Source organism: Dinoponera quadriceps, unplaced genomic scaffold (assembly GCF_001313825.1).
Source record: "Dinoponera quadriceps isolate SergipeBrazil2010 unplaced genomic scaffold, ASM131382v1 scaffold6118, whole genome shotgun sequence".
NCBI classification, from domain to species: Eukaryota; Metazoa; Arthropoda; class Insecta; order Hymenoptera; family Formicidae; genus Dinoponera; species Dinoponera quadriceps.
Genome location: NW_014562572.1, coordinates 434,781 through 462,634, shown reverse-complemented (window position 1 = coordinate 462,634; position 27,854 = coordinate 434,781). Strand labels below are relative to the sequence as shown.

The 27,854-nt window shown below is 44.9% G+C and overlaps 1 protein-coding gene across 2 annotated transcripts in view; it reads right to left on the bottom strand.

Annotated features, from left to right (window-relative positions):
* Nucleotides 1-27,854, bottom strand: part of LOC106751139 (disintegrin and metalloproteinase domain-containing protein 12) — a 100,643-nt gene that overhangs the window by 28,002 nt on the left and 44,787 nt on the right. For both annotated transcript variants that reach the window (XM_014631947.1, XM_014631948.1), the window contains exon 2: nucleotides 13,101-13,192. In XM_014631947.1, coding sequence (XP_014487433.1) covers nucleotides 13,101-13,192 — 92 coding nt within the window. The remainder of the gene's footprint in view (nucleotides 1-13,100; nucleotides 13,193-27,854) is intronic.

Below are 27,854 nucleotides of genomic sequence, written 5' to 3'. Positions count from 1 at the left end.
GATTCTTAATTAATATCGTAGCGGAATAACCTATTTCGGGACAATTCTGAGTTATTCTAATCGAGGAATCTACGCCGTATAATCTGAGAAAATCTGGGAAAATTTCTACGCGGGAAGATGTCGACACGCGTCGAAGTTGCGCGGTAAATCAGACCGAGACGGGGTATCCGCGCGAGAAAGGCGGAAATTCGCGAATCGCGAAAGTACGATCGCCGAGGCGATTTAGGAAAATTCAATTACGGCGAAACGAAGACGCACACCGGATCGGAACCGACGGGCCTCTGTGTTTCGTCGCTTCGACATTCGAAATTCTGCCGTTCTCGACGTTGTATTTTTAAACACGCCGGCTTTAACCTTGTGCAACAGAGAGAGAGAGAGAGAGAGAGAAGAACAAAGTCACTAGGAATATTAATGCATCATATGAAGTTGCTCGCGAGAGAACACAACACCGCGACACACACACGAGTGTGAATTAAATTGCGTTAATATCGCAATTTAACGCGGCTGAACGCTCATAAATAACGTCGTGTTTATGTGAAGCTTTTAAAATTATTATAACTGCCGTAGTCCCCCGGAAAAATGCATATCGCGCGAAATCAGCGAGAATTTAATAAAATATAAACTACCGGCTCTTCTCCCTCCCCCTGTCTCACGCCGCTGCGCACATGTGCGCGCCGTGAAATTATTATTTATACGAGCTAAAACGCTCGTTCGCTCGCTGAGCAGGGTAATTTACGAAAATCGCACGACGAATCGCGGCGAATCCTCGATGAGACGACTCTCGTTGTCGGAAGACAAATGGTGCAAAACGGTGAAGGACATTTCTTAGGAAACGATCCAACGATCCCACGGGCGTACCGGCTGCGACGTTGTTCGACAATGCGCCCCTTTGAAAATCCTTTCAGGGCGCTGTATATCATTGTCCAATGACAGTTAGCAATCTATACTTGGCCAGCGGCCACCCGCGGAAACTGCTTTTGATATCGTCCCGCGGGCTCCTACGGTGCTATGACCCGCATTCGTCTTCGGTCGATAGCGAGAAACAAATATATCGATGGGCTATCGGACACGGCCGGTGTACGGAAGATTCCCTCATGCATCAACCCGATACACTGGATCGCGAATTTCAACGCGACGACGCCTCGTGTACCTTAATTTAACGTTGAATCATCCTCAACCGGATTTTTTCCCTTAAGAATCGAGAATTTCCATTCGCCGGAAACGGTATTAACATATTGATCGCCGTACTGATTGTACAAGAGTTTGACTTTAAATATATACGTATATTTATCTCAACTTTGTTCCAAATTAACCTTTATTATTCAGATAATGAAAATACGACTTACAACCTCCTTAATTGACGATTATTACCCCAGAAACGCGGTAAAAATAAATATAATACGAAAAGTGTTAAATGTAATTTACGTCGTTCGATTATACTTATCGATCGGTCTGAATTACACAGAGTCGGCTCCAGATGTACAGACATGCGGCGGATTTAGCGAGTCACCCGTCGTCTACAGACGAAGGGTGGTTCGCTAAACTCGACAGATGAGGCGTTATAACGCGACGTACCAAAAATTAATCGCACAACGAAAAGCGCATCGCGATCATCCGCAGTCCTCATCGATGTCATTGAATTCGTAGCGGTCGAAGACACAGGAGCCGCCAAGGGAAACGCCAAAACACGAGGAAATTTACGGACGTTTTTTGCACCGTCAGCGCATTCCAAACAATTTACCGTGCGAATTCAACGGACTACATCAGCCGGCCACTCGGCAGGGTGACGGGTTAAACAGGCGAGGACGATTCCGACTTTTCCGCGACGCGACTGAACCCAGCGATTCCAGCTGGGGAAGAATTCGCCGCGCGACCGTCGTCCCTTTAATCCGGTAACTAGGATCGAGTTAATCCCACGGTGGAAAAAGAGCGTCACGAGGGTGGAAGAGCGAGACGGCCGTTGGAGAAAGGAGGAGGAAGAAGAGAGGGAAAGAGAAAGATTCCCTTCCAGCTTCCGTATAAAACTCAGCCGACGTGACCCTTACGTTCCATTGTGAGTCCCCGTGAACCATCCCCTGCGCATTCGGAGTTTCCGGTTTCTACACACTGTCGCCGATTGTCCGCGCGCCGTCCCTCGGAAGTTCGAAGAAAAGAGAAGCTTGGTCTTTTCAAGAAAACGGGCTTGTGAAAACGCTCACGAACGAAGATGAATCGCGACGAGAACAGGAGGACGTGAGGTTTTGCAAAAACGGATACGTACCGCGCGAATCAACCGGATGTGTCTGATTAATCGCGTCTGTGTGCGGTTTCTGTGGATTACATGACGACAATTGCCGTGGCCACGGGCTTGGATAAGCGGACTCCACAATCCACTTGGACGAATGTGATGTGTTAAATTTTCAACTTAAAATATTGATTATTAATAAAGTCACGTATAAAATGTTAACGGAGAGCCATAATATTACCATCTTCTCCTCTGCATCATTATATTTAATATTATATTATATCCATTATTAACCAACATCCCACTTATGAAATGCTCTACTGAATAAAATGACTTAATTAATATAAATGAATATATATTTATATATAATTAATATATGAATATATATTTATATATAATTAATATATTAACATATAGTTAGTAGTTATACAATTAATATATAATACTTCAATATGCAATAAATAAATAATAATATATAATTTAGCAACATATCTTTATTTTTATGTCTTCAGCGCCCAATTTTCCCAATAAATGTCTATGTCTTTAATATGTCTAAATCCTTTAATTGACAAAATGTTCTTAAAATAATAAATAATTTTAATGAGTCAAAAGCATTACAGCTGTCTTAATTACAACGATAGAGAAAATTTAAATTCGTTTTAAATTCGATCCGATGCGAAACTATCGGTCGGTCGTTCAGAGTGAACACATTTTTGCTCGCAAAGCACCGCCCACGTGTACTCGAAGAAAAAAAAAAAAAGAGTTTTAACTCGCGCACGACAAAAGTCAGATCAAAAGTCGCTGTATGTGAATACAGGAGAGGAGAAGCGTATAAAAGGAAAATCCAGATATACCGGCAGTGGCGGCCGCTTGTGTGTCGTTTGCACGCCGTTGAATGAGAGCTGCCGGCAACGCGTTTTATACCACGAGAGCACCGACCACAAGGATGAGAGAGATCGCGTTTCGGCGCGAGCAACTCCGGCGGCACAGAGGCAACTCCTCGTAGCCGCCGAGTATGCCGGCACCTGGCGCGATTTAAACGCGCTAATTAAAGCCTCGCGATTCTTAATTGCCGCGTGCCGCTCTCGTTCTGCGCGGTTACGTGCGATCGTGTCGCGGATCGTCAGCCGGTGTAAAGTTGGTACCTTATTTGTTTCAAAAATGATTTACGATTAGTTCCGGAAGGCCGGAACTTTCAGATATTCAACAACCAAATATTCAATTTAGTTTTCGAGTTAGCATCTCCTTCATACGCGACTTAACGTTTCGTGAACATTTTAGTTCACTTCGTAAGGATAAAGAATGACCTTAAAAATCTTGGACTTTTCTGGAGATTACGATATCATGGAAAGTTGACATCTCACATTTTCGAAATGTCATTTTTTAACTCGGTAAAACTATTGCTGTGATCTATCGGTAAACGGTAGAAATATTGCGGGTAAAAATAAAACTTGCGTGAATCTTGCGATGATACGAAATGAAGTGCTGAGTTCACACTGGCGAATCATCGCTCATCGCGTGCTTGGTAATCGTTGTCGTTGATTATGTCCGCTGATACCTCTGCTCCGGCAAAATATTCGCGAGCTTTTCCTTCTCCTTCCTTTTTCGATTTATTTACAACAATAATAATAATAAAATAACAATAATAATAATAAAATAACAATAATAATAGTAATTATAATTTTATTTTTACCGTTTTCTACTCGCGAACAATTTTACCAACTCACTGCGTCATGAGATTAATAAGTTTAATTTATTCGCGTTCAGGTAAACGCGGAGTTTTCTCTTCCTCTTTTTTACCGTTTCGCTCAGTGACGTTATACATATAAACGGCGGTTAAACGCGAGATTTATGACCGTGTGAATTTCCATCGGGACTCGTAGGTGGAAACAAGAGATCCTTTATGCGTCCGCCTACGCGTTTCTATCTTCGCGGTGACACCGATGATAGGAACACAGATATCACATACGAGGTTGAAGTTTCCTCCTGCGCGCGCGTACATGTGTGTGTGTAACAACTCAGCTTTTTACAGTTTTAAATCCCACTAACGGTTTGGCCCGCGTCGGCGAGCGTGGCCAAACAGAGGCCATCGTTTACCGCCGCGTCGAAATTTCTCTTTTCGCAAACAGAAAACCACACGGCAAGTGCGCGTCGATGTCGCGCCGAGACGAAAGGACTTTCGAGAACAACTTCGATAGCGACCGGAAAGAGCAATAAGCGTGCGTATCCATGCGTGCATTCGTCGGTTTCCGCACAAACTGCACGCGCTGCTGCATCGGTTGAAAGCGAACCAGAGCTAATTGATGCACGTTCGCGAATCCGGCCGCGACATCGTCGAGCAGAGGACGGCGCCGCTTTCTACGTTTTCCGCTTTCGTTCAGTGATCATCAGTTTTTCGCGAACACGTCGTCCGTATTTTCGGCGAATTTTCCGCGAAATAAGATTCTTCCCGTTAATACTAACACCAGAATCGCGGCTAGAACATTTCTTACCCACTTAGTACATTCATTTTTCCTATTTCTCTCGATTTTCAACATTGTGAAGCCTTCTTCATCATAAAAATGTTAAAATTGTTTTTATTAACTTCACTTTTTCCCGATTATATTTTTGTTATTTTTTGCCAGATGAGTAAAAGAGCGCTCGATGATAATTTCGACTCTTCTGGAGAACACGTTGCCCGTCCGAAGTCGCACATGTCGCGCACTATTTTTAGTTTTACGCGACTGCGAGTTACGCGATTCTTGGCCGTGACGATCGGGACGTCGCGCGCTGTGTATACGCGTTGTACAGCGTGATGACACGTGAACGAACGCACGCATTGCCATTCTCATTCTCACGATCACACCAAGGTTACGACGGTGTGTCTTCTGTGTGTTCTCTTTGCGCCTTTCCCTCTCTTTGGTGATATTTCCACGTGCGCGTCTTCCTGCTAGGGGATCCGTAACGAACGTCGCAGACGTTCTCGCACCGGTTATGCATCGTCGCAAAAGGAATATCGCAACGCTCTAAAATCTCGAGATCGTTGTTGCGCGGAGATTGTTGGCCTTCCACCACAATAATATCCTTACGTCAGGGTACCGACGTCGGGATATTTCGACTTCGCTTTACCCTTTCATCCCTGAATGCGTATTTTAATCATTCGGCATATTTCGGTCTTTTTAAGGGAAATTTATTTAGAAAAATGTCTTTTCATTTATTAATATAAAAATTGCAATTTACTATTGCTCGGAAAGCAATATTAGCGATAACTAACTTCAATCAATATAAAGTCAATTATAAATCTTGAATTTCTTTACAGGGAACGTATATTCAACGTAATGAAATAGTTGATTAGATTTCCACGCAATTCTACTCCCCTTCTCGCGAATGATGGTTTTATGTAATCTCGTATATTTTATGTAATAATAATTATTTGTAATCGATAATTTTATAATAACAATAATCGTAACTGTAATCGTTAATAAGTGACAAATGAATATTTGATATATTTATTACCCGGATTGAGAGGCTTCTTTTCACTTTGCCACATAACGCAGTATCAGCGATACAGCGAGACAGCGTAAGCCTGATTAAACGTCGGNGGGGGGGGGGGGGCATCGCAAAGGACGAGAGCTTAAAAAGAAAGCGGACAGGCAATCCTCGATATACGTTGAGTTCGTTATTTCAGCACAGTTCACAGACCGACAATGAACTTTCCGCGTTCTCTCTGTGGTCTACCCACTGTGGATTGCATTTTACCGCGCCTCTTGCACAAGCTGGTCGCACAATATTACCTATAGCGGTTCGCTGCAGTTACTTTGTGGAATGAAAGAAATCTTTAATCTCGTCGTCCTAGACCGACGTTAAGAGCTTGCGAACAGAGGAAGTCTGGTTTCCGCAGCCCGCTGCCACCGGCGCAGATGCGGACAAAGAACCTTGTCGCCGCGTTCGTATGATTACCGCAATCTCTAATGGGGAAATTTACATCGCGTAGAAGCGTTCACGCAAATGACGTGTTTTCGTCCGAACGGATGGCGATGTTATGTGTACGATGAATTTTCGATTAATCGGAAATTTTGGTGGAAATTAACGCGCTATCTGCTCGGCAGACCGCAACGTGATCGATGAAGCGCGAAAATAACTGCGAAAATACATCTGTCCACGCGCGTTCACGAGCGCAAACATTATAACATCTTATTCACGATTTTGCAATTTTGTAACCACGCTAATCGATTTGAAATTGCCGAATATATGCACACTGTTTGCATACATTTTGTAAGTCGCGCAGCGTCTCTCGTCCGTGTCAAAGTCTGCGCGAGAACGTAACGATGTCATTAACTTTGATATCATATTGAAACTACCGAAAAGTTTTCATGAGGAGATTTTGTGTTATGCGCCTTGCGAAGGATACTGAGAACATCGCCAAGAACTTGGAAAGAAGCTCCCCCTGGTACATTGGTACCTCTGAAAGATCGCGTGGGCGCACCTCGCGCCCGTTAGAGCACGTTAATTATACATTAATTTCGCGATAACGACGCGGTCCAGCGAGCGAAACTTCGTATCCGCGGACGAACCATCCAGTCTCGTTTCTCGCGGCTTAAGAATGCATATTAACTGGCGTAATTAAGTGGGATTCGATCCAACGATCTCGTAAGTACGAGATGATGCTGCTGCATTAAGATCTCCTTTCTCAGACACTTTCGCGAATCGGGAGGAAGGAAATCGCTTTCTAAGTAAAAATAGCTCGCTTTCTCGTTGCGTATATAACGTAATAACGTATGTGATATGTATAAAATAATACCATATGTCGGTTTTGGGATCTTCTTTCTCGAAGCGTCTTTTCCCCCACTTCGTAAAAACGAATTATTTGCAAGNAAAAAAAAAAAAAAAAAAAGAAAAAGAAACTACAATGCATCTTGGTAACGGAATGTTGCCGTTTTGTATTCGAGCACATAAATTTTAATTCTACACCTTCAACCGGCTTTCAGATCTCAATGGTATGTCGGCTTCGTGCCTTTTTTCTCTCTATAACGTACCGAGATACTTATTACACGCATATTATCATACCCTTCAGATTAATATCCTGTTCACCCGTCGCGTCATTCTATACGATCGTGGTTAACGCGAAAGTTAGCTTAGTAGAGACCCCCAGTCGGTCATTCACGTCTAACGCGATCTCCGCTCTCTCTATATCGGCTCACGCGATCGCGCGCGATTGATGCACTCGCGGAAGTACTCCGTCTCCTTTATAAGCGGCAAACTTCGACGGGCGGAACTACGACGGGGCCAAAGCTTCCCCCCCGGCCGTGTGTAAGGCCAGATCTCTGCTCCTTTCAACCCCTTTCACCGTACACCCCCCGTTATCGGGAATATCGCCAGGGTGGTTGAAAGCCGTAGCGCGATAAAGCCGGCAAAGTTCATCGGGAGTTTATTGGACAATCACATTTACCCCGTCCCACCGCTCCCGTAACGCGCATTAGCCGCGGATGCAGTTCGATCGCTTAATTGTCGCCCGCCCGCCCGATATAATGTCTCATCGCGCGCCCCCCGCTTTCGGCGAGCGATTTTCACCGGCGATTATGTGCCGCCGGTGAATCGAATCGGCAACCGGAAAGTGCGCCAAGTCGCTCTCCGAGTGGCGCGCGAATTACTTATTGTCGGAACGATTACGAGCCGTCCCGTTATGCAAACGCGATCGCAAACGTTTCCGGATGAGTACACACGCTGATAAAAAATTGATTAATATTTGCAGGTATTATTATTACAGCGAAAGAATTGTAATCAGGAGAATCGTTTTTCTAACAAGTTCCACTATACACGGTAAACAATTTTGTATTATATTGTGAACGGTCCGCCCAAATTTTTGAGTTATTTTAACAAAGTGAATATATTAAAAAGTAATATGTTAACAAAAGACATTATTCTATACTTTCGTACGATTTTATTGCCTTTATCGCGATATGCTTTTTAGAAACGTACGAGTTTCATCAAAGGATGAGCCGCACGATACCTGATAATTTAATAGTTGTTTGTTGATAGAAGAGGAAAGCTCTTTTCGCAGAATGAACACGAGAAATACAACAGCGATATCGAAGAGCAAAGACAAATATTGTCGACGGAGCGATTGTTTGCGTGTCGTTGTGTCTGCCCGTCGTCGCAGCGAGAAATTCGAGGTCTTCGCAGTTGCCATCTCGACTCTTGCTGGTGTTTCACGACCCCCGTGTTGAATTTCGCGACCTTACGCACACACAGTTTCCGCTTTCGGTGGCGAATTCCGCTTTTCGCGAGGACTCGGACTATCGAAAACATTCGCGAAAACTTCGCCAGTTCGCCTTCGAGGGGGCGAAGTCTCTTTCTCAGTCAAAAACCGGTTTACAGCGATCGTGTAGAATCGCGAAGGACACTCGCAACACCGGCTCGCGGGAAAATGATGGAGCTCCTCTGCACTTCTATCAAATATATTGATAACATCTGTCGGAATATGAGATAACGAGAAACCGGGTCAATTGCTCGTTTCGTCAAAGACTAGATCGGGGACATATTCGTACGGCTTACATTTGGTACTGGCCATCGCCATGACCCACAATCCCAGTTCGAGAGGGAGCCATCAACGAGAAGATAGCAACAGACGCAAACGAGTAATCGGTGCTTAAAATGTAAACAAACGAAAAAGAAGATTCAGTTGCGCAGCAACGTGCGTCAGATTCGCTTTAGAAAGTTGCTCGTATCCGAATAAAAATGTCACTAATCGGCCGGAATAAAAAGTTACCTAGTTAATTGGCACAGGCCAGATTAAATTTTCTAACGTGTTATTAGCTCTCGTTACTGGTTGATTATTTACTGGAAAGAATCGATTTTTTTATTTAGCCGTTTACTGCAAATTCAAGTATGTAATTTTTAGACACTTAGATGTGTAAAATCGTGCAGTCACTTTTTACTCCCGTGTTATTTTGCAAACAAGTTTTGTTTGTATTATTTTACGAAGTTGAGTTCATTTTACACGCTTACATATTAAACTGTTCATTTAAAACGTATAATTTTGTCACATGTATTAAAATTTCCTTATCCTCTTTTATATTTTCTCGTAAAAAATGCATAGTATTAATTAAATATTAACAGAATGAATTTTACGCATGAAACACATCTCTTTTCAAGATGTATATTTTTATAATAAAATCGTCGTATTGTAAATTTATATTATATTTAGAATTATCATCATCACCGGGAAATCCGGTGTTTTTTAACAGTAGTGGTCCAATATTAGGCCAATTGTAAAACCTTATTTGGCCTGCTACATATCGTTATTAAAACATTTTAAAATTAGTAGCAAATCAGAATGAAACAAGTTAAAGTTATATTACTGGTTGGCAACTAATTATGGTTTTTCATCTCATAACTGTAATTCTTTTTGTTTAATCATCATAGCTAGTTTGTTTATCTAGCCGCTAGAAGAAGTGATAGTTGCATTACTAGCTCTAATAGCGATGTTAAAATGAACAAATCCATTACTTTGTGACCCGAGAGACACTCACGAGATTCGATTTCTACTTGGATATCTTGTCGTGTTTACAGAGAAATTTCTTTTTTGGAAAAAGTTTTATCGGCAAAAGTTGATTCGATTTAGTCGCGAACGCACGACCGCTCGTTTGATAAAAACCCCGGTGTGTTAACAAATGCACCGCCGAGACGGACTTTGCGCAAAATGAACGAAAAAAAAAGAAATTCCTCACGTAAATCGCACGACGCTTAAGTCCGCTCGCGATGTTCCGCTTAATATTGCAGACTCTTCGTGCCAGTTGCGCGTGGACACTTACAAAATTCATTTATATTTTGTCGTCTGTTTGTTTCGTTCTCGACCGACTCCATTTTAATTTATCAATCGAGGAGATTCGCCCCGCTGTCTATTTACGAGCGCGTTATACGCGTTGCGTTTCCATTGTCGGGAGCGAAATCACGGTTCGCGCGTTCGTCAATATTGCCGCAATCTTGCCCTGGACGAGCAACCGCGATATTAGCGAACTTGCATGCGCCACGTTCTCGTGTCCTGCATCATGTGTCAAATGGTGTAAACTGTGCACTTTCGAACACCCGGACTAAATGCCGAGCGCGAGTTGCTCTGTCAGGACCAACGCGCGCATATTGTCTGTGTGTGGGGAGGGAAAGGGTGGGTCGGTGTATATTTACGTCCGCACGATCGCCGAATCGTTAGAGCTGGAATTTCCGGGTCGGAAAAAGAAAGAAGAGGAAGGAAGGAAACAGAGAAGTCGCGAAAAGCGATTTATCGTGTATCGCGTCGTTCTGTGTGTTATCCGAGCTTCGATACGCTGAAAGTCCTCTAAATTCTTCCACAACTTGACGTACTAAAGCTCCCACGTACCAAACGATGCAACATGATGTACATTTTTGGAACTTTTGCCATTTTTAGTCTTTCGTTTACCATTCTATACTTTGTGTCTGTATATACTTTATATTTTATTACATACTTTACGCGTGCTGAAGGATTTTAACTTTCGTCAAGTCATTTCGGAGAATGGTGGGATCTGATGTCGGTAATCACTGATCATTCAACCCCTTAACGTCTCGATGTCTTGCCCACAAGAGAGAGGCTTTTATTTTAAGTGACTCCGAGGTCTGTTATACAATACGTCGTGCATTGCTATTGGAACACGGTCGACGGCCCAGTGAGAGGGACCCGTATTCGAAAAAGAAATTCTGTCATTGGACCATCAGCTTCGTTCCGACGCACAACTTATCGTATAACAGGCTTTAGCACGGTTTCAGGAGAAAGGGTTGGAGAAGGTGACTCGACGTCTTTGTCAGCAGTGTTACAACTTTCTATCCAAGTCTTGCTCATTTTTCCGTATCTAGAATACCCGTGCCACCCTTATCTCGCGCGTAATCGCGTTATCGTCGCGATTCCGCGGCGAGATATGCGTCTCTCTGCGGTCGCAACACGGTCGACGACTCGCGCTGGGCGGAGGCCAATAAAGCGAATTGTTCATGACGAGGGCAAGGATATCCTAGAAGAGAATAGCCGCAGTGAAATGCCGCTGCCCGCGATGTTTCGCGCGACGTCACCTTTTATCGTTATATTTATCGTTATACGTGCGCGGAGAACGGCGCCGATATCGCTTGACGGAATTGTTCTGTGCGATGGAGGCACGTACGTTCGATTAGACAGACTCGTGGATACGCCCTAGTTTACGAGTAACACAACGAGGGTCTCACGAGAGGTATCACAAATATGGCAAAGTCGCGACATTTACGCGGGTGAGACGGAATTAAAAATGATAATATTAAATAATATAAAAAATTCACGGTAACGCCCGGAAACGAGAATTTCATTTGGCCAAGGGAGGAATTTTTTATCTCGTTAGAGCGGATTCTACGTTCTTCGTTAAATATTAAATACGCGAGCGCAACTTCTGAACTTCGCGTCCCCAAGTTCGAAGTTCGAAGTTCGGCTCGCGTGAGTGAGACGTTTTCTTGCGGTTCGCATCTCCGCCTGCAGCGTGGCAACTTTTAACCGCGAAGATGCGAACTGTCGGATACCGCGCGGCACGTTGCGCTTGCAAAGTGGCGCACGTGCAAGTCCATCGTGGCAGCCGCCAAATAACGGATTCACGAGAGACGACACCGGGGCATTTATACGCCCGATGTAAATTCCGTTGTTGTTCCTGTAAGTATGCACTTCTCTACGTCGTCCTACGGACGTACGTTGTACCGTTGCCCTTCTCGAGAAGGAGCGGCGAAGGTAGGATGGAGGAGAATGTGCGGTATTCAAAACAGCTCTTGCGTGAAGGAAAGTCGCTTTCCTCGGCGCGTGTGTCTTCCTTTCGGAGCGTGGCAAAATTATTACAATTCAAAAGCACTTCTTGCGTGCGCGTGTGTGCGCGTTCAATCGCGGAGGGCTCTCGCGCGCATATTTGTGCGCCTAAAACACGCCCTGTCTAGAGAACGCAGAACGCAAGACGCGAGTCGTAGACGCAAACGCAGGGTAACGATCTTGAAACATTACACTTCCAACCAGAATCTTGATGGATTTCCCAAACGAAATCCATAAATATTTTGGAAAATTGCCAATTAGAAGCAAGAAACTTTCCATGCGGGATTCTCTTTCCTTTTTTTATGAAATTTGATGAAAAGCGGAATACATATCTAGGGATATATCTTGACCCGTTTTGAAAAAGTTTAAAAGCTGTTTTTCATACCCGGGCAAAAAGGGGAAGCATCGAGAAACTTCTACCGTCCGGACGGCGTTCCGTGGAATCCCGATTGTTCGCGCGCGGAGTATGCAATGTTTTTCGTTGCATATTCTCCCGCGGCTGTTAGATTTTTCCGAATCGGTCGCCAGCGCAGCCTCGCAGGATAAACTTCTCTCTCTTCCATCGTGGCGTCGCATTTTATCTAATAGCAGCGACCCTCGGCCCGCTTTTGTATTCGCTGCATGCCGCGGCATTTGCATTGAAATTGTTGCACCCGGCGTCGATCCGCGTCTCGCATTGTAATCCCGCCCGAGCAAACGGCGAGTGCGCTGCGCGGAGCGCCGCGACCCGCGCAAAAGCTCCGTGGAAAGAAGGGCAGTTGACGAGCGCACGCCGATAACGCCGAGGGAAGGTCACGGGCGTTAATCCTTGCCACCGGTCTACCGGATATCCGGCGCGTCAAATAATTGGCACGAGAACTCGGCTGAGGAACGTCGCGTCCTTTAAGGTCGCGAAGGTAAAAGTGGGGACGCATTGTTGGGTCGCGAGCGAAGCGAACGACGATTGAGAAGGGAAAAGAGAAGAAATAGTCCTTGGATAAGTCAGTATTTTTGGATCAGATACAAAATATCTTATCGTATATATTAAAAGAGAAAGGGAGAGAGAGAGAAATGTTATCAAGTAGTACTCACATTTTCTTTGGTCGACGAGATCTGCCTCTTCGTTCTGCCGTGATACACTCGCGGCCTCACCCGACTGTGCCTGCTAAAGTCCGAAGACGGGCCTGCAACAATTAATTAAATCCACCCTGAAATATCGCGCTTGCAAGGGCCAGCGGTATACAGCGGAGACTCGAAGAACCAGGCTGAACTGGCTCGGGTAGGTAAACGTAACTTTGTCGTGTGCCGTCATCGTGCGCCTCGCGCACGGTACCTAAATTTATGAGTCAAGTGCCTCTCATGAAACTACTTGAGTGTTAACAGGTCAGGCGACGGTGTAAAAAAAGGGAGAGAGAGAGAGAGAGACAAAGACTCGTCGGAGGCTTACATCGTAATACGGGCGTTTCGCAAAGCTTTTTAGCGAAGCTTCCGCATTAATGAATATAGTCGGCCACGAACGTCGGGTGTATCGATCGACAGAGCCGGGCGTGCTCTTACACTGTTTTTCAACGGCGCGACATCAACGGTTTCCCTGCCCTTTATGCATTCGATTATATGGAAATTAAGCAACGCGTCAAAAAGAGCACACGACCCGTGCGAGAAAAGCGCGTTGTATGAAGTATTTAACGGCGAAATCGGACGTTAAAAATTATTCAATGATCGGTTGATTATCCGATTGCCGACGAGGCGTTTCAAAATCAACGTCGACTACTCTCATTACCGATAAAACGGAGTCTCACGTTGTTCCGAGATTCCGAGAAGTGAAATTCGGAAACAATCAACTTACGAGGTCACTTCGGGTATGATCGGATTTACCCGCACCAACCACGGTATGGTTCTCGACATTTTCCAATATTAAATATTCAAATTTCGTTTTTATAGTTTCCATTAATGGTAATACGCCGTGAATTCCTAGCCGCATGGGAGGTCGGTTTCCCATTTGCTTATGCGCGATCGATGGTAAAACGAGCGGCGGAACGAATTGAACGGCGCCGAATGTTCTCGGCAAACTCAAAAAAGCGAATATTTTCTATGGCGAGAAGGGAGGAAAGAGGGAGTCGATCGTGCGGTTATCCGAGTTCATGCGCGAAAAAAGCGCCGGCCGAAAATCACCGGGCTCTTTCGCTAAATAGAGTGGTTTGTATTTCGAGCAGCGCGAGTTTGCGCGCGCGCGCGTTAATCGACCGTCCCGATCAACGTGCAATAAAGCTGCTTTTTGCGGCGCCGACTATTCGCGGCCGCGGGGAAACCGACTCTGTCCGTAACACAAACGAGCGCACCCCCTTTGCTGTCACTTTCGACAGTAATTACATCGACAAAAGTCCTTGACATCGGTACGGACAATGGGTAAATTCGGCGGCTACCCTCTTCCCCCTCCCTCCGGCCTCGGTTTTCGCAAACTTGACTAACTTCAACTCCGTCCCCGTTTCCTGAGTAGGAAACTATCGACCCACCCAGTAGCGTAGGAATTTGTTTTTGTCGACACGGGCGCGCGGAGGAAGTCGATGCTTCCGAGGCGATACGATCCGACAATTTGCATTTATCCGCGCGAGCGGAATGCGATCCGGGATTCGAAGGAGCGCGGGAGTAATTTCGGAAAGCTTGTAAAAGTAACTCGATGTTTGTACGGGCGATTTATCCTGGCAGGGCTGGGGATAATGCCGATTCGGGTTTCGGAGCGCGGCGCGATCAATTAAAGCGAGCCCGTAAATGCATTTGGCGCGTCAACAACTTTAACAAGTAACGAGAGATATCAGATTTTCGTCAACGAATTTTAGTCTGGTTTCTAAGTAATTATCTATTAAATTATTTATAATTATCTATTTATATAATTAATTATCTATTAAATTATTTTACTTATGTTAAGATAAGCGGGGCAGGGAAATATACTTTCATCTCTCGCGCATGCGCATATATTTCTCCCGGCAGTTGCTTTTTACTATCCAGTTTTTCCCAATAAGTAACTGGGTAAAGTGAGGAATTCCTACAAATTAGGGCAATGCATTATCAACGTACATAACATATTTACAAATTACACACATTAACTGAGATTCATTCCATGTAATAGTAATTAATTAAATAGCGCGCACGTAGCGCGCGTCTATATCGGTCTGGTGTCTAATAAATTTGTTGTGTAAATCGATAATCAGCGCGACACCCGATCGATCGCCTCGTTCTCCGAGACTTGCTGAAAATGTTAATTTCGTTCCTATGTATTGTAACGTAGCGCGGACTGAACGACTTCGAAAATTGGACACGGTTAATCGCTCTCTCGTTAATTAATAATGCCGCGAACGTAGCTGCGGTATACGCTCATTGATTCGCTGTTCTTACACGCCGTTGCGTTTCGAAACGTCGCGAGTGCATTGGCGAGAGAGACGCGTAGGCGAGAGAGGAGGGCTCTCGTCTGGCGATTTGTCATTCCGTCAACTGCAAATTAAGCGCGGCCAATTCTTCCCGCGTAGGCGGCTAAACGGACCGAAATTATTACTTAATGTTCCCGCGCGCGTGCGAGTATCTGAAATTCAATGAAATTCATGCGCGCTCGGAAAGCTCGAACCATCGACAAACACCGGACGCGCGTAAATTCATATTCACCGTCGATAATTATTCCCCGACGATAAATCCCTCCCCTTTTCCCGGTGGGCCAGATTTGATGATCGGGAGTAACCGTTTCCGCTTCGAAAAGCATTCGAAAGTATTTCATCGGTTATCGATTCGGTATCTATCGGATGCCGGGAGTGCCATCCGCATTCCCCGAAATAAAATATACGCGCAGTGATTTGTCGAGTCATCCGTTCTAATATTTGGACTGTGGTGACTGTAAATTGCTGATTTACCACCCGTTTCCGCGAAAACATTTCGACGCTTGCTTTCGAAAAAAAAAAAGAAGAAAAAAGACGAACGATTAATCATCGTCACACACGAGTTAATTACCGAACGGGGGAGGCGAGAACCGGGGAAGTGTAACTTGCGAATTCACTTCACGGGAGAACAATTCTTCCTTTCTAAACTCGAACGTCAAATATATCACTGATATTTGCGGAATCTCCTACCGTGCATTTCCTCTTTGCAAAAATCCCTTTTTTACATGCGCTTTCATCGGCGAATGTAAACGCACACTGAAAAAATAGCGCTATCGTTCAAGTAATATTTACTTCCAAGTAAAATAGTTATCCAAATATTCTTTGACAAATATTTACTGGAGAATTAGGAATATAATATATATTGACTATATACACGTATTATATGTACACGTGATTGATATGATTGACTATATAAAATATAATATTTCCCTTCGTATAAGTAGACGTTTACCTTATGTGTTAAAACAATTGCCACAAATATTAAATTTTAGATATTAAGAATATTAAGAATATAAACATTTACTTATTTAGAAAATATTCACTGGATACAGAAAAATTTTAATTTTAATTCATTAGATTCCTTCAATGGAAAAGATATATTACGCATGTATATAATTCTAGTAAATAATCTGTTAAATTTAGAAACATTTTACACTTATATTCAGCAATTCATTGAAATTAAGATATTGCGTTTTCAAGTATTTACTACAAGCTATTAAAAATATAGGAGAAGATACGCTACCTTGAATTCATCTCGATTTCAGCGCCACAACTAGTGATTTTTTCGCCTTGTTGATGTGATAATTCATCACGTTTACCGTTGAAATTCTTATCTACGACGATAAATACAATGAATTATCACAGTAGCAAAGCGAAAAAATCACTAGATAACGTTGAAATCAATATGGGTCCAAGGTACAGAATCTTTCCCTACTTAAGATGATAAAAACATCACTTGATTTAAGAAACGAGAAACAAGTAATTACATTTATCTGATTATAGCACTTTTTTTACTGTGCGGATTTGCGGCCGGTCACCACGTGTCTCTCTTGTTTGTCCGGCAATATCCGAAAATAGATCAAAATCAATGCCGGAGAGTGACGAGAATCCAAATTCTTTTCGGATCATTTCCAGAACGAACGAACGTCGGATCCGCGCGATTTGGATAACAGTCGCGACGGCAGTTTATACACACTGCGGCAGGCAGCGGACGCGCGGGCGCGTCGGACCGCGTCGATCTCGTTCGGTAGCGATTATCAAGCCGGACTCGCGAATGGAGTCGTTGGTCAGCTACTATAAAGTGGGTCAACGTGGAATTTTGATTGGCTCTTTAAAGCGCGCGTTCTATATCGCGCAAGTCCACTGTGAACGAAAAGCCGCCGCCGCCGGTGGGTTAGAGAGACGGCGTCCGCACATGTGCCGTGCGTCGTTTATGGGAGCGAGAGATTGACGTCAACGGCGAGGCGGATAAAAAGAAGTCTCGCTGTGCAAAAACGGCTCTCTCTTTCTCTCTCTCTCGTAAATACATATTACGTGCGTGAAGAAAGGCGTCAATGACCGCCAAAGAGAGGGCGAGAGAGGCAGAGAGAGAGAGAAAGGAAGAGAACGATCTCTCTCTCTCTCTCTTTCTTCCTCTCGCGCTGCGAACGAATTTTTTCTCTCAACATTTCGGGAGTGCGAAGACAGGAGTCCTTCGGCTCTTATCCGGCGCGCTCGCCGGATGCGGATCGTTATTTTTGTGCGAGGCGCGACGATACGCGCGTATCCCGTCATTGTCTAATTCGGATCGGGACACGGTGTGTGCGTCGCGTAGATCGCTGGAAATTTTGCCGAATAAATATTTCAGTTCGGAACCCGCCGTTTCTCTCGGAAATATTGTGCCCAAAATACATCCGCATTGACGAGCGCGAGATAGCAAATTATGGATCCGGTATCGTGAAATCCGCAGAGGAAACCGTTAGAAGAAGTCGTTACACCGGAAAATCCATTTAGTTGCCTCGAACAAAATTTGAAATTAGGATCTGTTCAAACAAATCTTTCGATTGTGAGAACCAAAATATTTGCTTAAGCAACTCTTGACAGCGCGGGAAGCGCCTTTCGTCAGGAAGTACGTTACATTTTATTGCTTAGAGCGCGAGATTGAAAGCTCGCTACACTTATAATCGTGGATCCGGGCTTATCGCGTACGTACATTCAATAGAACGCGAATACGCGACGATTCTTCTGATAAACACAAATTGTCGCCGATAAGCGCCGACACGAGTGCTGTCGTGTCGCAATACTTTCCGGCTAAAAACGCATCGGCGCCCGTCGAACGAGACCCGACAAATCGCAGCGGCGAAATAAATAATCGTCGTTGCGCGTAGATACGTGACGAAACATACATATCCACATCTACTACTATCTCGCGACGAGCGTGTCGTAAAAAAACTGCGCAAATATTTGCCCTGAAAATATTCGAGAGAGAAAAAGAGAGAGAGGGGGGAGGGGAAGAGGCGTAATGACAACTCGCGAGAGTCGCGATGGGCGAATCATTCTGGCCGGTCGCAATATGCGTTTTGATAACCACCAACTAGCCCGAGTTGCTACGAACGTGAGCTAATACGATATCAACATCATCTATTCTATCCTACCATGTCCTGTTCGATGTGAAATCGCGAAGGAGATGAGGGAGCACCCGCATAGAAATTTTCCCCGATTTGTCCATATGCAGCATATTCCGATTAGAATATTCAAAGTTGTCCCATTACGATACCGATTGGGAGTCCCATTTCTATCCCTCTCAATCAAAACATTTGTTCGCCCCAATCCAGACAAGAATCAAGTTTGAGTCAATTAAATAGGCTTCTCAGTGTGAGAAAACGTTGGGGGCGACCAAATACAGGATCTGTTTACGTTTCTCGCTTAGAATCGTATATGTGAAACATTATATCTCTAAGCAGAACATTCCCCAATTAGAATCCATCATTGTATTGAAAACCCGGACTCTGGATCCAAATTAGATCACGATAAATTTCCCACGCGGACAAGTGGGAGAGCAAGCTTCGCTCGCTCGTTCGTTCGCGCGTACGAGGGCTTTCGCGATCCATAAATCGAGCCATCGCTGTAAAATCGCAGCTTCCGGCTTGCTCGTTCGTTCGTTCGTTCGTCCGTTCGCTCGCTCGGCGCCGCATGATTTTCCACGTGTTTCCGCGGCGAGCGTACTTTGTCCGCTCACAATTCGACCGGCCGGTGTTATCCGTTATTCGCGCGGTACACACGCGGATGTGTTCGCTCGGAACGGATATTAAATTCCTCCCCTGCTCCACACCCCCGTGCCACGGGGTAACCGCGCGCGTTCCGTACACGGAGAGAGAAAGAGCGCGTATTCCCGGCGGTTAATACGGGCGGCTTTCGCCCTGTGATTAAATTCAAATAAACTCCGGCTGTCGTCACGCCCGGCTCGCGCTTCTCACGCAAATAACGGATATTTAATATTTGAATAATGCCGACTAATACCGCGACGGTCTCGCAATCCTCGCGCGGTTGGTTTCACGCCGACCGTACGGCTCGACGACACGCGGACGCGCTGGGCGCTAATGAGATTTGCATTAAACAACGAACGCGACTCACTGAGGGTGTTCGCGTCCGTCCGGATTCTGCGGTCGGAGGAATAGAGGCCTACATTTTCATTTAAACGGATCACCGGTGTCTCGTTCGCGCTTACCCTCTCGCACGACGTCGTTTCCTCGCTTTGACAGATTTCGACGATCACCTCGGAGATCGCACGTTCTTTCTCGCGCGCGACAACTCGACGGAGGAGTTCTCCCCCGCTTCGATTTTTCGACGACTTTCTGGGGAAAAGACACGCGTCGCTCGGCGATACTGTACGACGGATTATTGAAAAGTTCTCGAATTATGCGCAGGAGATTATATGTTCAGGAGCTTTCATTGACGAGTTCATGGGGATACATGAAAGACCAGGGCTAGAAGTCAGACGGGTTAGTTGTCGCAAAGCTTATATCTCACATAATAAATAAAGGATCGTGTTGGTTGGATGTACGAAATGTCTCACGACTAACGCATCACGTGTGGTATTTACGGACATTTTTTTTTTTAATTGCACGCGGTGAGTAAATTTTTTCCAGTCTCATTTTTATTGTTCCGTTGGTTTTGGAATTACCGCACGGAGAAAAATAAACTGCACGAAGAAGAATAAACTGCTGGCATAGCGAATTTCTGTCGCAGAAAAATCCGCCAGTTATTACGCGGATAGCAAACAATTTTTTTAGAATGTTTAAGATCCGTTAAAAAATTGCCATTCGTTAGATTATTCCGCTGAGAATCTACGAATTATTTTGCTGTCGATACAAATTAGTAGAGGAAAGTGCCCGAATTCCGGGTGGTTTCTTAATTCCAGGCAGGTGCTTTTCTTGGCTCCAGAGTGCTGCATTCTGCAACTAACTCTTGTAACTAGCGGGGAAAGCTGCGGCTAGAGCAACTATTTCGAACCGGTCGCGCTACCGCGTACGTGCCTCACGCCGTTTTGGAAATTGTGATCCGCGCGATTTCGCACGTGCTAGTCGGTGGGATATCCCTCCTATTACGAAAACTCGCGAACAGGAAGTGATATTACCATTGCAAACGCAATCGTTACACTTCTTATCATTGTCATTGTGCCGCTCGGAGTACACGCTTTCAGATTCCTCGGTCTGACATTCGCTCGCGTTGCACGTGCACCCGTGACACACGTACTCGCCATGAACGAATGCCTCTCTTCTTCCGTGCCTTTACTTCCTGCCTATGGCCGACAATCGCCGCGGATACGTAAAAGGGGACAAGGATACGCGATGGGAAGGCGAGCCGCACCGTTCTCTCTCTCTCTCTCTCTCTCTCGCCGGTGCGATTGGACCATGAATTCTACGGCTATCGCGATTACAACACGACGGATTTAAGCCTATCAGCTAACTTGTTACGCTGCTCGATTTGTCATTAATTTCCGGACCGGACAAGTAGCTATGTGTGTACACGACACAGCCGGGGAAAATCGGATCTGGTCACGAGGAGTCGCGCGCATCGACCAAACCCAGCTGTATCGCGAGAATCCTCGCGTGAATTATTCCACCGGCCGTACAGCGTTTCTCAAAAGCAGCGTCATCGTCATTCGCAATCTGTCCCGACGAATTTACGACGGCCGTTACTTTCGACACGGCTGTTGCCTAACACGTTCGAGCGAACGTATCGGTGCCGAGAGCGTTCGCCAAATATGCTCAATCATGATGTAACGCTCGGATTCAAGGAGAGTGTCGATAATAATGCAGAACTTCTCGGATAATTTAATGAAATTGATCAATTTGCCCTAATATATGTTTACTACGTCAATCAAGGATCATGGCTGAGAGAAAACAGTATCGAAGATCTATCTTGGGATGTTGCACAATTCGTAGCGATTTTAACGAAAGATTCGAAGCCGATTCTTTCACAGTTAGACACGCAACTTGAATTGTTTTCGTTCCTTTTTTCGATGGGGGTCGCCGTAAAAAACGATATATTATGAAATATCAATATATTATTAAGTTACGCCCAATAATGAAAGTAGCAAGCTCGAAACCTTCGTAGAAATCCCTATGAACTTGTCGAACAATCCGATTGAAAGATTTAATCGCGCATCGTCATCGTTTATTATCTACCCCCTTGACCTTATTTTCGAATGGAATCGTTCCATCGGATTATACTGGCGCGTCTATTTCATCCGCAATGACGTGTCGCGTGAGCGATGAAAAATCGCGCGGGAGAAGTCATCACGCCGCGCTGATCGCCGCGGATGATCGAAAAATTATGCGAATTCGGGAACGCGGGCAAATGGAAATTACATCCCGAGGAAGGGGGGGGGGGGACATTTGTTTCAGCCGTTTTCCATATCTCGGCCGAGGCTCCAAGATAATCCTGATTTACGGCGGAGGGTCACCCTACATAGCGCAGATAGCATGGCCCAACAGACTCCGCCATCTGTCTGTCGTAGTGAGCTTACACAGGCAAATGGTCGAATACAAATCCGTCCGTGCCGTTAATCAAGTAACTGTGTATCGTCGAAAATGCGTCCCACTAACCCAGAAAAAAGCCCGTCGAAAGCCCGACAAAAATCGGAGGACGAACCACTGTCATACGGCCCGAATCAAAAGGGATTTTCGCGTGGCGTTCCGTCTGGCCAGCAAAAAGTCACACCCGCTCGCTTTTCTCTTGGTACAAGCGCTGGTGAATTGTCCGCATCGCAAATTTGTAACTTTCTTCTCGATACGATGATTTGTAACCCGTCTTCTCGCTCTATCTCTCTCTCTCTCTCTTTTTCTCGTGGGCGCGCATCGAGCTTACACGAATACGACCTTATCCGCGCAAACTCGCAGTAGATTGGAAATGCAAAGACGATCAAAGTGTCAAGAAGAGATGCTCCTTCTGCTTATATATAAAAATAACTACTGGCACGCTATCCGCACGTGAAAGCGTTTCCTCGGTAGCGTCGATTTTTCGGGGAGGGAAGGAGAGGAAAAAAGCCGGGGAAACTTCAGTCGGCGGATCACGACGGCTCGCTTTGCGGCTTCGATCACGCCGGAGATCGCCGTCTTCTCCGCGACGCTCGAACGAAAAGGGAATTCGGGAGGACCTCTGGCGCGGCCGTGTAAAGATGTTCACGTAGTGCACAGCGCGTCGCGGCTGCGTAACTGGAGGGGTGAAATAGCGACGGTCAATTAGGCCGCGGCTAATTCGGGGCGCGGGATCGGTGCATATGCGAAGGCGGATCTCTGCGTTTCGTGTTCCCATGGCTCGCATCCCGATTTCACACGCGACGACCATGCCCGCTTGTGCGCAAACACCGCTCCTTCTCTCCCTACTGCGCGAGCGAACGAACGACGACCATAATCGTGCATTCCGTATTTTGCGTCCGGGGCGGCCATGCGCGCCGGGTATAACTCTCGGCGTCGTCTCATTTCCTTCGTCGTACACACTGCATCATGTATGCCTTTCCTACATCGAAAATTACACCATTTTCAGTCTTAGAGTGCCATATCGTGTACACTAAAAAGAAAGCCCCCCTCCCCCTCCTCTCTCTCTCTCTCTTGTTGGAAAAATGGATTTTCCGCAAGATTAATCAAATCTAACGCAGCATCTCGTCCGGGACTACTTTATCACGGGAAGATAATTTCGACTCGCATTCTAATACATGGAAAACCATAATCACGAAGATCGAGTCGCACATGGAAAAGCGCCCGGCAAGATAGATTACAGCGATCGAACGCGATACCGCTATTCAAGGACGCAAGCGTTTTCGGGATTAATTGCCACGTGAATGAACGGCGTCGAGTTTAGTGAATGGACCAATCAGGGTGCTCTGCACCGCTTCGCCGATCCCTGTCTGGTCTCGTTAGCCAATTAAACTTCATAATTATATCCCACAGCCGTCGCGAGGAGAGTCTCCTGACACATGACTCACAACGGATGTCGTTAACTCTCCTACGTTTTACTCACACAGGCGCGAGGCGCATTGTTGATTAGCATTTAGTCGCCGCAAATCGTGGCTGTCGATTGTCGCAGCAAGTTCTCGCGAGCGTTCACGGGAAAAGAAAAATACGTATACGCGTAAAGCAAAGGATAATAAATTTTCTGTAACACAGCGGATCACGAATACACGAATTTTTGAAATGTTCCTCACGTATCGGCCGGCTTTTGTAATCGACTATTGCCAAAAGTGGAGCGCGAATTTCGCACGGCTAGCTGTACTTGGATCGACAGGTGAGGCGAGGCGAGACGAGGTGACGCGACGCTGCAGTCTCCTACGTGAAAGCGATTTTCAGCGTCGGCCATGACGCTGACAGTATTCGTCGAGCCGAACGCATCGTTCTCTCTTTCTCCCTTTTTTTCCCTTTTTCCCTTCCTTTTTTGGTCGCTAGAATAACTTTATTCGCATTTGATGGAGCTGGCGTCGATCCAAAGCAGCTTACCGCTGACGGCATTTGCAAGGCTTAGTGATGAATTGGCTTCACGGATCGAATATCTCGATCGTGCGTTCTTTGTTCCGTCCAAGCGTTGCGTTTCTGGGACGATTTCGCCGCATTTAACGGATTGATACACGCTTGAACGTAACGGGAAGGTATGCTGGTGTAAAATTGGCTTATACGTATTAAAGCTTCGCTCGTCGGTTTACTCTTCGCTTATTTTACAAACAACAATGCTGCGAACGTCCAATGACCAACGTAACAGCACGGTAATTCCGGTAACGCGCGAATATCGCGAGAAATGCGTAGCCATTTATCACACGTGTAAAACGTCATCCCTATTTTATGAAAGTTATCTGGAGAAAAGGAAGAATTCACTCGGTCGATATTTGCAATTTATCTCGTTTCTTCGCCCGCCCGAGAGATATTTCTTAAAAGTATTATTATTATTATTATTTATTACGTAAAGAGGAAAAACGAATTCTCTTCGACTGTACTTGCTTGCAAGGAAAAAAGAGAGGAAAATGATGCAAAGATAACTGAAAATTAAAAATATTAATTAAATAATTTATTAAAATAATTTATTAAGTAATTTATCGAAGCATTAATTAAACCAATATTTGATGTATACAGCAAAAGCACCGAAGCTGACATAAGCATGAGAAATGGACACATCTATGTTTCTCGGCTTTATTATGTATGTCTTGGTACTTTCTAATATATATTCGTTTCATTTCTATCTTGATACGTCCTCTGTGCGACACAAATTATATATTTGTAATTGTAAATTATGCAATCAGTTATATAGATTTGCCTAATTATAATTTAGGTTACTGATTAACGTATGCGCACGTGCGCGCGAGTTGAGATTATTATCGGTCATTCCCCCTCGTCTGCATTGCGACTAGTTACCACATACACTCAATGTCGGGCCCCCGCCAATAATAGCTCACCTCCTTTCGTCGTGTGTAATTTCACCCTCGAGTGAATTCGTACACATAAAGGGCTCGCAAAAGTCCCAATGAACAGAAACTTTACGATTACGAGGGTCCTTCTCGAAACGGCACGTTTCGTTTGTACGAACTCATGAAAATTGGTCGCTCGGTCGAAACACCGTCGACGTAATTGCGCCCGCGCGAAGATACTCCTTCCCTCTCGCTTCGTCTTGTGTGCCGGTGCTTAAAATTGCTCGCTTAACAGCGCTCTCGCGGCTGAACGATCCTCCTCTCTCTCTTATAGTATCCGTCATATCTTATCAGCGTGCACATCGTTATGTACCTGTGGAGAAATTCTCTGTCTCTCGGTATGTTTACACGACTCACCATGCAGTTTACACGAGGATTTTGCGTGACGCAAAAGCAAACGTGTCGGACAATCTTTATAGACAGCTGTGGAGATACCGTGCATCGACCTCTTTTCGCAACGTCACATCGACGAAGCGTGTTGTTGACCGATTTCGCGTAAAAACAAAAAAAAATAGTATTACCATGTTGCGCTGGATCTTCCGCCGGATATCGAGAGAATACAACGTGCGAAATCAATCATGTATTGTTCCACGATTGATGAGTTATCGTTAAAGCGCACTTTACGAGCTCCGAAGCGCGCGACTCATTCCAGTTTCGCTGCGTTAACGGCCGCCTGCGCGAAATGAAATCTTTACGAAGTCTGAACTCGGAAATTTTTTATACCCTCCCGAACTGTGCCGAGAACTTTGCGAGGCAACGAAATTTCGCAAAAGTGATGAAAATGACTAAAGAAAGAGAGAAAGAGAGAGAGAGGGAAAGAACGCAGGAGGAGCAGAGATTCCGCGGGAAACTGAATAAAACATTAGCGAGCACTTTACGCAAGATCGTTCCAGTCATAGTGAGGAACCAATTAACGTAATTCGAATACTTAAAGTACAACATTGTAAACCGGTACACCGTGTTTGGATAGCTTCCATTGAAACTGCAGCCATCTCATTTAATACGGCATTCATTGCTTTTCACCGAACAGGAATTACAGACGCGGATCCCTATGTATATGCATAAAAGAAGCTGCAAGCTCAATGCGCATCATTTATGAACGCGTTATGAGAGTCCCTTTCATGCGGCAACAGTTCGTCCTACAAATTCAGGGAGACGCACTGTGCGTTCGGTAAAATCGACTGGCACACATCGTGACACAAGCGAACGCATTTCTGAAGTGCGCCACCCTGGTGTCCCTGAAAACGCTTTGTTTACTATCTTTGTTACCATTGGTTTCGCGTGTGACGGGAATTTTCAGGAAACACACGGCGCGATTGTCAATTTTCATCTTTTAATCGATTTAGCAAGGATGAACTTTGATTTTCCCAGGCAAAAAACTGCAGTTTCCAGGAAATTCTCTTTTTTCTGTTGTGTGTGTGTATGTGTGTGTGGGAAAACTTTGCGTTTTCATTCGATGCGTTTTCGATTAAAATCACGCGCAATTTGTAAAATTCGTTCGACATTTAAATTCGAAGGCCGATTTTTCCAACAACCGTAAAAGTAACCTTTAAATATCGCAACTTCGAGACGAGCGAATCAGTCACGTAGGATGAATTCGTTCGATGCTTCGAATGCATCAAATCAGGTGGTGGGAGAAAGAAGAATAGTTCAAGTTCGTCATCTCGGTTGGGGTTAATTGTCATGAATAGGCGTCAAGTGGTGCTTTCGCGTCTTGAGTTACCGTCAGCGAAACCTTCTACTCTCCAGTTACCATTTCTATCTCCTCTCGTTATCGCCCGTTCTCTTCCTGTTTTTCTTTTATTCACGAGCACTAATGATTGATCAGGTAATAAGGGCTAAGCAAATGCTAACGTTACCTGATAAATTGTGTGAAAAGTGCCCGGTTTGAGAACAATGTCGCTGAAACACCTACGTTAGAGTCGTTTAAAGTTGCCACAAGTATTACGAATAATTTGATATCGCATCGTGCTTGCTCTGTAATATTATCGAGAATTGGTAATTTCGCCGACAAGGTAAACATTTTCGTACCTTGAGCAATTTTCAAGCAATTTCTATTTTTCACGACGGATGTGGAAACTACATCAAAATAAAAGTAGAAGGAAAAAAAGTTTTCGATTTATCACAAAGAAGAAGTTTCCTCGCGTTGTTAAGCACGCTTCTTCACAAAGTAACTGCGCAATGTGAAATTATCGCGTTCGCTGCATAATTATCGCTCGATCAAGGACTAGCGTACGAAAGTCAATGCACAGAGACGTAACCGCGCGATACCGCTGAACAATTCTATCGGCCTCCGCAGCTAAGGTCAAGTGATAACTACATGGTGGTAATTATTATTAATGAGTGCGTTTATCCGTTCGCCGACGTTGCGATAAAACGGAATTCCACTCAGAGGACCTCACTTCACGGCTATTGTTTCGAGCTGTCTCCGCCTTTATCTGCGTGAACTCTTTATCTTCGACCGAAGTTCGATCCGCGAAGATTTTCTTTCGCGCGATCTGCCCTATATTTTCGCCAACTTGTCCGAGAAAAATGCGATAAAATCCGTTTTAAAATCGCTTCACTGTTAATTTTCTAGTACGTTCGTTCGATTGTACGTATGTACGTGTGCGCACAGCGACCTAAAAATCCCGACCTGTATCTTTACTTTTAATTTTAATATTTAAACGCATGTAAAAGCGACTGGCATGTTACTTCTTATCGATGTATTAATTCTTAATGTACCACTTGTTTTGAAAAATAAAAATCTTTATAATTCTATTTTGAAATGGATAAAAACGATAACACGGATTTCTCCTTCTTTTGCGAGTCCGACGGCTCTGCCGGTCGAGAGAAAAAGAAAATCGCGGCTAGACTGAATTGCAAAGTCGAATCCATGACGAAGGGAATTTCGTTTGGACGACACACCTCGGCCATTTTCATTCCCCTATCCTATCGTCAAGAGGAAGGCGAAGAGGGAAACGCCGAACGCTCAAATATTTATTT